This window comes from Notamacropus eugenii, chromosome 3 (assembly GCF_028372415.1).
Source record: "Notamacropus eugenii isolate mMacEug1 chromosome 3, mMacEug1.pri_v2, whole genome shotgun sequence".
In the NCBI taxonomy this organism is placed as follows: domain Eukaryota; kingdom Metazoa; phylum Chordata; class Mammalia; order Diprotodontia; family Macropodidae; genus Notamacropus; species Notamacropus eugenii.
Window position 1 is genome coordinate 1,182,676 of NC_092874.1, and position 12,318 is coordinate 1,194,993.

A 12,318-nucleotide genomic window follows, 5' to 3' on the forward strand; every position below is an offset into this window, starting at 1 on the left:
TTGGATGGAGTCCCAACATCCCAGAACAAAGTCCTTTGTAAAAGGATTTGTTATGTGAAGCTTGGACTCCATCCAAGGGCCGCACTTGAGGACCCCAGCCCTGCTCAAGACCCACCTGTAGGTGATGGCCAACCCACCCTGAGCGGTGACCTTCCCTGGCCTTTCTTCCAACCTGGCTCTCTACTCCTTGTCCTCCGGGATCTCCCCAGGCAGCTTTGGAGGACCAGCACACCCCTCTGTCCTGGGCCCCCCCATGCCAAGCCATCAGTCACACCTCTATAGACAACCCTGATCTTTGTACAAAGCAGTGCGGCGTCTCCAAGAAGCCCTGCCAGGTCCCTACCACAACCAAAACTCCTTTTTATCCATTTTATGAGGACACTCCAGAGTGGCCGCCATTTCCCCTAAGCAGACTGTAAAGATCTCAGTGAGGGGGTCCTCTTCATTCTGAGTAAAAAAGGGAGAAAAAGAAACAAAGAAGTAGATATGAAGGCCACCTAAAGGAACTGAGAGCCCTGAGGCTTCTGACCAGACTGTGTGTGAGAGAGGGACAATGTGTGTGTGAGTGAGAGACCGTGTGTGACAAAGTGACAGTGTGAGTGTGTGTGTGTGTGTGTGTGTGCATGAGTGTGTGTGTGAGAGAGGCACAATGTGTGTGTGTGTGCGTGTGTGTGTGCATGTGTGTGTGTGTGAGAGACCATGTGTGACAGTGACAGTGTGAGTGTCTGTGTGTATGAATGAGAGACTGTGTGTGACAAATTGACAGTGTGTGTGTGTGAGAGAGGGACAATATGTGTGTGAGTGTGTGTGCGTGTGTGTGTGCATGTGTGTGTGAGTGTGTGTGAGAGAGGGACAACGTGTGCGTGTGTGAGACTGTGTGACAAAGTGATAGTGTTAGTGTGTGTGTATGTGTGTGTGTGTGTGAGAGATGTGTGTGTGTGAGGGACAATGTGTGTGTGAATGACAGTGAGTATGTGCATGTGTGTGTGCATGTGTGTGAGAGAGGGACAACGTGTGCATGTGTGAGACTGTGTGTGACAAAGTGACAGTGTGAGTGTGTGTATGTGCGTGTGTGTGTGTGAGGGACATGTGTGTGAGAGAGGGACAACATATGCGTGTGTGTGAGACCGTGTGTGACAAAGTGACAGTGTGAGTGTGTGTGTGTATGTGTGTGTGTGAGAGGGATGTGTGTGAGTGAGAGACCGTGTGTGACAAAGTGACAGTGTGAGTATGTGTGCGTGTGTGTGTGTGTGAGACTGGGTGTGACAGTGTGAGACAGTATATGTGACAATGTGCATGTGTGTATGAGACAAAGTATGTAACTTCTTGGCTTAAAAACCTCACTCTAACCCTCAGGTCCAGACTGGATCTCTGCACTTAAGATTTGTGTCACTTCTCCTTAAGCGGTCTGATGGAACATCTACATTTCCTTAGACTACTGATCCTATCACTCGGGCTAAAGCCACTCAGACCGTCAGAGGACAAAGCTGGAATCCACCCGTATTCTCTGCTGTGAGAAAGCTGCTATTTCCACCCCTGACCTTCCTAAGCTTTCCCTTAAGCCTCAGGAACACTGGTCTTTCCCTCTAAGATCGTCTTCTGTCTGCTCTGTCAAGAACGTCCCTAGTGATAAATACTCTGTCTCCCGTGTTCAATCTATGAGTCTCTGGAGGGTTAAGTACTTAATAAACGATTGTTGACCGACTAGAATTCCTTCAGTTTGAAACTAGAACTCTTGGCTTTGGTCCCCAACCCCAGTCTCTTTACAACCTCTCATTTCCATGAAGGATCGCTACCATCTTGTCACTTTTCTCCTCCCTACCCATTTGTCTCTGGCTTTCCCCTCGCGCGGCTGCCCCCACTCCCACCCCCCAGCTCATGCTGGCAGCAGCCTTTCCTTTGGTGTCCCTGCCTATAGTGAAGGGCTAATTCTATCACTGTTGCTCAGGAAACTTCAGTGACCGCCTGTTACCTTGAGGCTGAAGTGCTCAGTCCCTGTTCTAGGTATTCAAAGGCTCGCCAAGTCCTGGATCCAGCTGTCCCCCATCTCCATCTCTTGGCACAGGCTGTGCCTCACACCTGGAGTGACTCCCACCTCCCAGAATCCCCCACAAGTCTCTTTCTTGCCTCTGGCAGCTACTAGCACTGAGCCCGCCCCCCCCACCCCGGAAAAGCACCTGGTGTGGATGGACAAGACACAGGCCTCCCCATCCCCCAGCTCCCTTCTGCATCATTTCTCCTTCTTCTAGGCCAAATAAGAGGAGGCTGAGGAGGGCCCAGGGGAGGGCTGGCATTCTGCCCCATTCTCCTCCTATTTGTAACCCTGAATGCCCTCGGAACTTTGCTTAGCAGGATATTTTCCCAAGTTTTCTTTAGCCAGGTTGTCCCCTCTACTGCTTCTGTCTCTAAGGGATGAGACTCCTAATTGTCCGTTGTGCTTCCTGGTAAGGTTTGACAAACGGGTTTGTTTTCTAAGCCAGTGTTGCCTTTGGCAGCCGATCAAATGTTTACCGACCAAGCACTATCTGTCTGGGCTCTTAATTTGCCCTGGTTTAACAGCTCTCCGTGGCCCGTTTCCCAATTCCAATTCTCAGTGGTTTGCTTAAATAACAGGGTTTAATTTCTTAACTGTTTTCTTTTCTTTCCATGACTCTCCTGTTTGTTCCAAGCTTTCATCATAGCTCATCTGACAGCTCACACGCTAACAGCATCGGGGGACACTCCCGTACCTGGAGAAACCGACTTCACTGTCCGATACACTTGGTGCTCAGGCAATGAGCCCCTGCTGCTCGAGAGGCGCGGAGGGGCTTCTCTACAGTCTGCCGCTCTTAATCCACTCCACGACTTCTTTCTCAATCTTCCCCAAATCTTGTTCTTTCCCAACCTATCTCAGGCACCAAACATTAGAAGATGGTGACTGTATCTGGAGGCCCTTTACTACTTCCTTCTCAGTCTGGCTGTTGTCCTTCCTTCCTGAAGAGGACCAAAATGACATGACTACATTCGGGTCAAGGTATGATGTGTCTGACTGGACAATCAGATCGATAAGAGCTCAGAAGGCCCTACCACAGGCCAGGCACAAATAGTTCGTGTGAACATTTGGGGTGGATTCTCAAAATCTGTGCATCCTGTGTTGCCTTTGAGCTGTTTCAATTCTGCTTTGCTCACAGAGCTCAGCAACTTCTTTGAAGTGGGCACACTATGCTGAGCGGTCCTTGCCAGTGTCTCCCATGTCACACAATCAATTCCAAAGTTCCTCAGAGAGACCTTGAGAATGCCCTTGGATCATTTCTTCTGACCACAATGTGAATCCTTGCCTGTGTGAGTTCTCCATAAAACAGTCTTTTTGGCAAGCATACATTTGGCATTCCATGGCCAACCCATCGGAGTTGCGCTTTCTGAAACAGTTTGAATGCTTGGCGGTTTAGTCCAAGTAAGGACCTCAGTGTCTGGCACCTTATCCTGCCAGGTGATCTTCAGAACTCAAATGGAAGTGATTCCATTTCCTGGCACAGCACTGGTATACATTTCAGGTTTCACAGGCCTACAATAGTGAGGTCAGCACAACGGCTCAGGTGACATGCCCCTGAGCAGGTGGCCTGGCCCTTGGAAAGCCTATTCAGTGTATCCCAGGGCCAGAACCTGCAAGAGTTGACACTCTGCTGGCACAGCCTCCAAGAAAACCCAGGGTCCCCTCCACAGCCACTAAAAACACAGGGAAAGAATATCAGCACCCTTCCCTCACCTACATCAACTTCCAAAAACAGCGCCTGATAAAACATCAGCAATTACTCCCCTAGACAAAGCCCTATGAGGGTCATCTGTCTGAGAGCATTGTCCACACAGGCACTCATGTAAGATGGAAGAGAAGGAGGCACATAGAGTGAGCCTCAGAGGATAAGCCACCTCAGAAGCACGGAAGTGTGGCAGGGGAGCCCTGTGGATGGAGAGGTCCTCCACGTGCTCCTGTGTGGGGGCAATACTGCTGACTGAACCAAGTCCTGAGACAATGTATTGGGCAAGAGGAGGAGATATGTCTACTGCCGAGATTTCACACGCATCTACGTGGAGGAGCATTAGAGCCTGTCCATCAGAACAGACGGCCCAATGCTGAAAAGGAGAAGAGTGGGCTGGATGGCTTTTGGGAAGTCACAGAGTTCCTTTATCGGCCCCAAAGCCTCCTGGTCTTGCTCACATACAGTGCAACCACCTTGCAGTGGTCAGTCTAGAAGCTCCCACAGAAAGTACAGGAGAGAATCACGGAGGGTCTGAGCAGGCTAAACAATTGACCAATGAGATCAAAGAGGAACAGGGCCCAAGCATGCTCAAAAGAACTGTGTGACAGAAGGAGGAGACAGGCCCTCCATGAGGGTAAGAGTGAGAGAAGAGAGAGAGAGGGCCGTTGGGCCCTCGTGATGCTGGGCAGATCTAGTGGTTGTCACTGCAGCAAACACCCCAAGCAGCCAGAACACAAATCCGTGCTTATCCTCTGTAAACACCCCAGTAGAACAGGATACCCTCAAGGGCAGAGGCTGTTTTATTTTTACTTTTGTATACCAAACACCTAGCCAAGGGCCTAATGCTCAGTAGGAGCTTAATAAAAACTCTCTGAATGGGCTGCTCTTCTCTTTGCCAAAACAGATCTCATTAAGACTTCTCCGACTCACTTCCAGTCTTCCTTTTTCAACAAAGCCTCCAGACTCATGGCATTAGAAAGCACTTTAGAGGTCACTCAGTCCACCCCATCTCCCAAATATCACCACCACAAAGCTTGAGAAATGCCTTCACCTGTCCTTGCCCTTGGTCTCTTTGCCAAGTGGGAATGCACTACAAGATTATGAACAACCCTGCTGCAGAAACAGGGCTTAGCAATGGACAAAAGAACCTAGCTTACTGAAAGTTTGGTGAGAGATGCTTCCACACCCAGGGTGAGTTTGGAGGGCTCCATGAGGGAAGCAGCCCATTCTATTCTGGAATGTCCCTGTCAGCTAATTTCCCACTTACTCTTAGTTCTGCTGTCCAGAACAATGAGAAGAAAGCTAACTGTACTTCCCGATGACAGCCCTCCCAACACCGTCACACAACGAGGACACCCCTTCTCCAACTGCATGTCCCCAGTGCTTTCCACCTCTCCTCAGGTGGCAGAAACTAGAAGGTCTTCACTGTCCTGGCTGTCCTTGGGATATCCTCTTTCATTTGTCAAGGCCTCTCCTGAGATGAAATTCCCACAATGGAACTCAACATTCAAGATGTGGGCAGCCCTGGGAAAGGGATAGAGGGACCCTCGTCACCTTCCTGGGATTGGTACCTCTCAAAGCTAGCATGGACTGGGGGGCCTGGGCATCAAGTGACCTTCCTTGCCACAACCCTGTCTCAAAACCAAAGATATTTCAGCTTTTATCCTATGGAAACTGATGAGGTGGTGATACCAATTCCAGGTCTGCCAAGCTCCTCAGTCCTTCCAAAAACTTCCAGCCAGTTTTACCAGGCAGCATGATGCAGTGGGACTTGAGAATCAGGTAAACCAATACAAACCCCATTCCCCCACTGCCCACTCCCTTTCTTCCAGTGCACTCTACCCCAGTCCACGGTCACTCTGTACTGGCTGCACTCTCACTTATACCCCTAGACTTTGGTCATAGTGGAGAAGAATATTCCTGGCTCCCCAATGGCACTCCCTCTCCCTCTGTCACCCAGGAACTTCTCCTTCTTTGTAGTTCACCCAAACAAGGTCCTGATGACTGTCATCTATTGAAATACAGGACACTCTCTTCATTTCCTCATTAAGTCTAGAGGGTGTTTCAGAGCCATTTTTTTCACCTCCACTCCTAGCTCAGCAGGGCAGCCCTGTGAGGATGGTGCAAGGCTTGTGGGCCAGGAGGAGGGAAGCCAGAACGGTGAAGGCTTTCAAAGTGACTGCTGTCATGGTAGAACTGTTCCCCTGGATCTTCTCCCTTTACTTTTCATCAGTTCATAGAAATCTTCTCCATTTCATTTCTTAAGGCATTATAATATTTCATCCCTCATTTATCACAGCCTGTTCAGACATTCTCCAACTGGCTGGCACCCACTTTGCTAGGACACAAGCCAGGCTGCCAGGAATAGTTTTGTCCTTCTTTGACGGCCCTGGGTTCATGGGATCATTGGATCAGAGAGCGTACAGTTTGAGGATCTGGAGAGCATGACCCCCAAACTGCTTTCCAGAAGGGCTAGACCAGCCCAAAGCTCCACCCACAGCGCTTGTCCTCCTTCTTCCTTGTCATCACTGGTGCATCAGCGCTCTCTTTACCTGGGTTTCTGTGCAGCATGTCCACGGAATTGCTGACAGTTGGATTTTCTTATTTAAAAACTGTCTGCTCATGTTCACTGATCAGTTACCAAGAACGAATCTCATTCTTTGTAGCAATTCCCATTTGACACAAAGACTGTTCCCTGGTTAAGCATCTCTAATTCTTATTATAATGACTTTTCACACAAAAACTTTTTGTTACATCAGAATTTGTCACTGATGATTCCCGCTATCACTTAGGTTTTCAAAGGTTCCTTCTTACCTGCTCCTTTAGTCTGCTTACAATAATGGCCTTTGAAATATAAGTCTTAACATCTTTTAAACAGGCCATGGTCTGATGCTACTCCAAATCTGATTTCTCTTTAGCGAGCATTCCATTTTTCAAAGGAGTTTTTGTCAAACAGTGAACCCTCACCCCAATAGATCATGCCCTTTGCAGTTGTTTTGCTTTTAAACATCATGGTATTATGTAATTGTTTCTGGGTCTTATGTACCTTATGTACCTAATCTGTTCCCCTGAACAACTTATCTATTATTTAACCAGTGTCAGATGGTATGAAGAATACTGCCTTGTATCATGGATTGAGATCCAGAATTGCTAGACCCTCTTCCTTTCCCATTTTTTCCTTCATTTTTGAGATTCCACACTTTTCAAATTTGCTTTAGTGACATTTCAATTTTTTTTCCCCAGCACAGAGTTCTGTGATGTTGAATACAAACATAACTCTACTAGGAAAAGACAGTCTGCTACTGTAATCTCAACAGGTCTTTTCCATTTTCTATCTGTTCCTTGTTCTTCCAGTTTAGTCCCGAAAAGTACTTAGGATGGCTGTTTTGTCTCTCAAGCTTTCAGTAAACAAGGTTTTCCTGCCTACTGTTGCTCCGTGTTTTCTGCAGCAATGTTGTCAATGACCTTTCACTCTCTTTCTCTGGAGATCTTAATACCAGTTTATACTCTGGTGTTACTCCTGACTATTGTACATCTCCAGTTGGCAAGGAGATCAAGAAGACCAAGGGCAGATGTAGGCTTCAGGTGTTTCCTAAGCTCATCTGGTTCACCTTGTTGTGATGGACTTTCATTCATCAAACATCCTTAGGAAAAATAAGTCTATGTTAATATGTGTTCAATTATCCATTTCGGATTTCTTGGTGTCAACAGTTTATTTAAATAGGTCAGGTTGAAATTTCTTCATTTTTAGGACCTACCTTCTTACTTTAACTACTCTCATTTGATACTGATTTTGACCTTTGCTCTAAGAAGTAAGAGGTCTAACTATATAGACAGACAGGTGATTCAGAAGTGACTTTCCCACAGGAAATCAGACTATTTGGGTTATCAAAAAATCATCAGTTTGATTTTTACGTTATCAGGTGCTTGCCAAAACTGTTGCCTCTTGCCTCTCTCCTCCAAGTATTAACGAACTACAGGTGTGAGGCAGAAATAGTGTCTCATCTTCGCATTTCTGCTTCTTCCTCCCGCTTCATGGTACATCTTTCACTAACCTTTTCCAAGGCTGTGTTTGCATGGAGGCTGAATTTAAATGAAATGTCTTGACCACCTTGTTTGCTGCCATAAATGCTGCTGTATAAGCTACAATTGGTTTTTAACTGAACAGATGACTTGAAGGCATTCCGTCCAAGACCGTATATAAGTTTTATTGTTAACCTTTATTTTTGCATTGCCTACATCCCCCAAATAACGAGGTTTTCATGTTTATTTGTCTCAGGGTTAATGAGTTCAACTGATCCTGATTCTTCTTAGTTTAGTCTGTAACATCTACTCTTCTCTTTTTTTAAAAACCAGTACCAAATAGTCTTGACTGCTTGACAATATAATCTGAGATACAGAAGTCTCTATCTTGTTGTTACAAGATACACACGGGTAACTGGGGACGACCACCAGAGCCAGAGGAAGGCACTGACCTGCAGAGGGGTCCAGAAAGGCCTGCTGTAGAAGGTACAGCGTTAGCTGGGACTTGGAGGCCAGTGAATCCCTCTGGGAGGCAACACTGTAGCTCTCTAGAGTATCATGTTGGTCTTTAATCGCTATAGCACCGCACCCATAGATCAATGTAGGCAGCACTATCATTTTTCCTATTTTGTTTTCGGTCAAGCAGGATGTTAATTATCTCTATTTAAGTTAGTTGTTATTGCTTAAAGCAAAATCTTATGCATTTTCTAGTTACTGTGAATGGGATTGCCCTTAATACTATTTTCTCTTTCATTCTATTGGTGTTACATAGAAATGTTGTTGATTTTCAGGGTTGATCTGTATGCTGTTACTTTACAGAAGCAAACTTCGCAAACAGCTTTTCTGTTATCCTCTAGGATTTTCTAAACCAATCATAATGTCATTAATAAGACCCAACAGTCTCGTTGTTTTTTCTTAGACTAACTTGAAGCCCTTAAACTTTCTATCTCAATGTTAGAGTGAACATTCTTAGAACCATGAGATGTCATGGCAAGAGAAGAGTTCCTATCGCTCTTCTCCTGGACTGACTGGGAAAGCTTCTATGGTCCGTGGCATCTTCTGGAGCAGCCCTTGGGTTTGTAGACACTCTTGGACACTGAAAGAGAGGCCATCCTTCTGGGTTAGGCTGTGTGAGGTCTTTGGTGTACAATGAAGGCCATACCCCATCCAAGGCCTTTCCTTCCTCCCGGACTGATATACTCTTGCGGTTTAGGATGCTTCTCCTTTTGATACGATGCAGCGAAATTAAGTATGATTAATTATGTTAGGAAATCTCTAACTAACAATTCTTTCTCAAGCATGGTTTGGATTATATAAGGCTGGTATATTTTATCAGACCTCTTCCACTACTGAATTTCTGATCAAATTATTAGCTCATGATGTTCTTGTCTGTGTTCTCCCAGAAACTCTGCTTATGGGATCTCCTGAACGTACTCAAAGACTTTTTTTCCTTTTAAATACCATCAAGTTACCAGGGCAGAATTTGGGCTGGCTGTTATCATTAAATTTCCTTACGTGGTCAACTCTGGAAATGGCCTTAAGAAGGGATTTAACATGACAAACTAAGTGTAAGTAAGCTGACATTTTCCTACTGCCTTTGGGTCACCTACCATTTTTACTTGCACACATGATTAGCAGACCATTAGTGCTTTTTTTTTGTTCCGTTTCCAGGTAGTTGCATGGTATCACAGGGGCTCTGGACAATTTGCCAAACACCAGTCAGGGGAAGTCTGAGAGAAGTACATGTGTACACACTATAACTACATCCCAAGCAGGAACCAGGCATTCCTTTTCCACTCAGTCACTATGACTGTAGAGACAGCTCCAGTGATTTCTTTGGAGTAACCAAGGATGTCTCTGAGAAGATGTTCTGGGAATGGAGGGTCTCCTAAGGATCCGTCCATTGAAGAGGAGACCTTGCTGCATTTGGAATCTTTACGTAGCAGTGGGAGCACATTGGGAAAGCATTCATCTCCTCTCTCATAACTTGGTACTAATCATCAGTGGACCAATGGACCAAGTCATTGCAGTGACCAGAGCTACCCAGGGACTGTGTGTACTTTTAACATCTAAGAAGGAGACGATGCTCTATTTAAAGAGAGACTTCAAGGCCACCTTCAACTATAGGAGTCAAACGCTCCCTCTATAGCAGTACAACTTTCAGACAATTGTCTGCTGAAGAACACGGTCTGCATGAGGGAGAGAAACCTTATATACAAAAATATTTATAGCAGAACTTTTATTATTACATCGACCTGGGAACCAAATGGGTGCCCATTAATTGGAAAATGGCTTACAAAATGATGGTTTATGAATGCAATGCAATATGATTGTGTAATAAGAAATAATGAAAATGATAGATTCAGAGAAGCGTGGGCAAACCACGAGAATCATTTACACAGCAACTACCACAAGGGAAAGAAAAACAACTCTGCGAGACTTCAGAACTTTGATCCACGCGATGACCAGTGACGATTTCAGAAGACTAAGGATGGAACCTGTTTGGTCCTTGGCAGACGTGGTGAGCTACAGGGACTGAATGAAACAGACCTTTTCCCAGACATGACAGATGGGTCACTCTGTTCTGCTTGACATACAGAGTCACTAAAAGAGGGCATTTGTGGTGGGGGAGGGGAATCAAGGAGGAAGGAATGCTAAGAAGAAAAGGTCATCAAGGAAATCCTTAAAAACACACTCAAGAGCAAAAGCAGGTTCCAGAGGGTTACTGTTAATTCTGTGCCCCCAGTTCACAGTCCTCTTTTCTAGTCTTTGTCCACTGACACATTCAGGTCGGTAACACCCACAGTATAAAAAGGGTCCAAAAGTTGTGGTCCCTAACCTCCTCTTTCCTGTCCCCATCATTGTCTCTTTCTGGTAAGTTCCCTGGACAGGGACTGCCTCAGCAACCACCATGTCTGCCAAGTACCTGGATCAGAGGTTGTCAGGGCCTGCTCAGGGGCTTCCTAACCATAGCCTTGCTGATGTACCGTGGGGTGGGATTCCCTGTTCATGAGTCCTGCCTCTTTTCCAAAATGTGAAGGGCTTTTTCTTTGGTAGGCAAATCTGCCTCCAAAGAATGACCAAGTAACCAGGTCACTGTTTCTCTGGCCCAACTTCTTCAGGTTTCCCCAGCAGCACAGTCTTGGGGATCTCAGACCACGGAGATCTTGTGGATGCTCTCAGCAAGGATTCTGTGGCCCCTCACTCCAACATGCCAAGGGGAGTGCTGGACAGTTCTCCTTACAAAACTCTTGGGTGTAATCTGGACCCAAGGCCTCAGGCAATTTACAGCAAAGCCCAAAGCAGACTTCTCCAGGTATACGATGATGAGAATAGAAAGCAGAACACAAAGGGAAATGCCTGGATTAAAAGAGTCCCCCACCCCCACCACCATCACCTCTAGAGCCATGATCCTGCCAAGGATGAAGGGACTTCTGTCATGGACAGAAGGGACAATGAAATCTTTACAGAGGTCTTTAAACCTCCTAAGAGGAGAGAAAAGGAAATCCTGACCTAACAGGACAAGAGGAACTCTTTGGCCATGACTCCTCCTCCAAAACCAGCCTGCCATGAGAAAATGGTGTCCTTCCTTCCTCCTAACAGATAAAACGATATAGCAAAGTCCTTTCTCATCTTCCATGGTCAGATGTCTAAATGTACCAGTGAGGAAAGTACTGGCTGAGAAAAACTGGAAATTCCAGCACACACAAAAAAGGAAACAACAAATTTTCTTCATACTGACCTTTAAAAAGATTGTTCTCAGCTCGGACGGATCTGCCCTCTTAGTTAAAGTCACCTATAAACATAAAGAGATTCATAATGTTAAAATAAATCTGAAGAACCAGACAGGCAAACAGAAGAAAAACAGAGGTCAGAAATTAAGGGCTCTCCTCCTCAGAGGGTAGAAGCTAATCCCTCTACATACTACAAATATTTCAGGGCTAAGAAGATAACGAGGCTTCAGAATGGTCACAGTGTGTGAAAAGGGGAAAATGATTCACGAAACCAGGCCTTCTCACACTTTTTGGTCTCAGGACCTTCCTTGAACTCTTAAAAATTTCTGAGGACTTCCAAGAGCTTTTGTTAGTGTGGATTAGGTCTACCCCACATTCAAAACTAAAACATTAATATTATGGAAAGTTCTGACCTGGTCCACCCTGGAGGAATTTGGGGGGAACCCCGAGGGCCCCAGCCTCACTCTGGGAGCAGGTCTTACAGTTTCTGCACAGTCTGGACCTAAAAGGATCTATCTCCTTGGTGAAGCCGTTAACTTTCGGTGAAGGACAGACCACAGAGTCCTGCAGGACTCAGGAAAAGGTCTTACAGAAAGAGGCTGCTACCAAAACCTTCCCAGTCTGTGGCCACCCTGATACAACAACTCTTGGCCAAACTGGCTTGGACACCAGGCCTTAAGCTGGGCTTTAGAGTCCCCTCAATGGAAGACTGAGAGAGCCATGGCCCAGAGACTGAGTCCCCAGCTTTATGCTCACATGGGGGCTCAAGCTACTCAGGTTATGTGGATCAGAAAACACTCCTGACAAACCAGAGCCAAAGTCTA

The 12,318-nt window shown here is 46.0% G+C and overlaps 1 protein-coding gene across 1 annotated transcript in view; it reads right to left on the minus strand.

Moving 5' to 3' along the window:
- The window catches only part of SLC25A13 (solute carrier family 25 member 13), a 77,121-nt gene that overhangs the window by 56,940 nt on the left and 7,863 nt on the right, over positions 1 to 12,318 (minus strand). Inside the window, exon 2 of the mRNA XM_072650746.1 lies at positions 11,503 to 11,556. Within this exon, the coding sequence (XP_072506847.1) occupies positions 11,503 to 11,556 (54 nt within the window). The remainder of the gene's footprint in view (positions 1 to 11,502; positions 11,557 to 12,318) is intronic.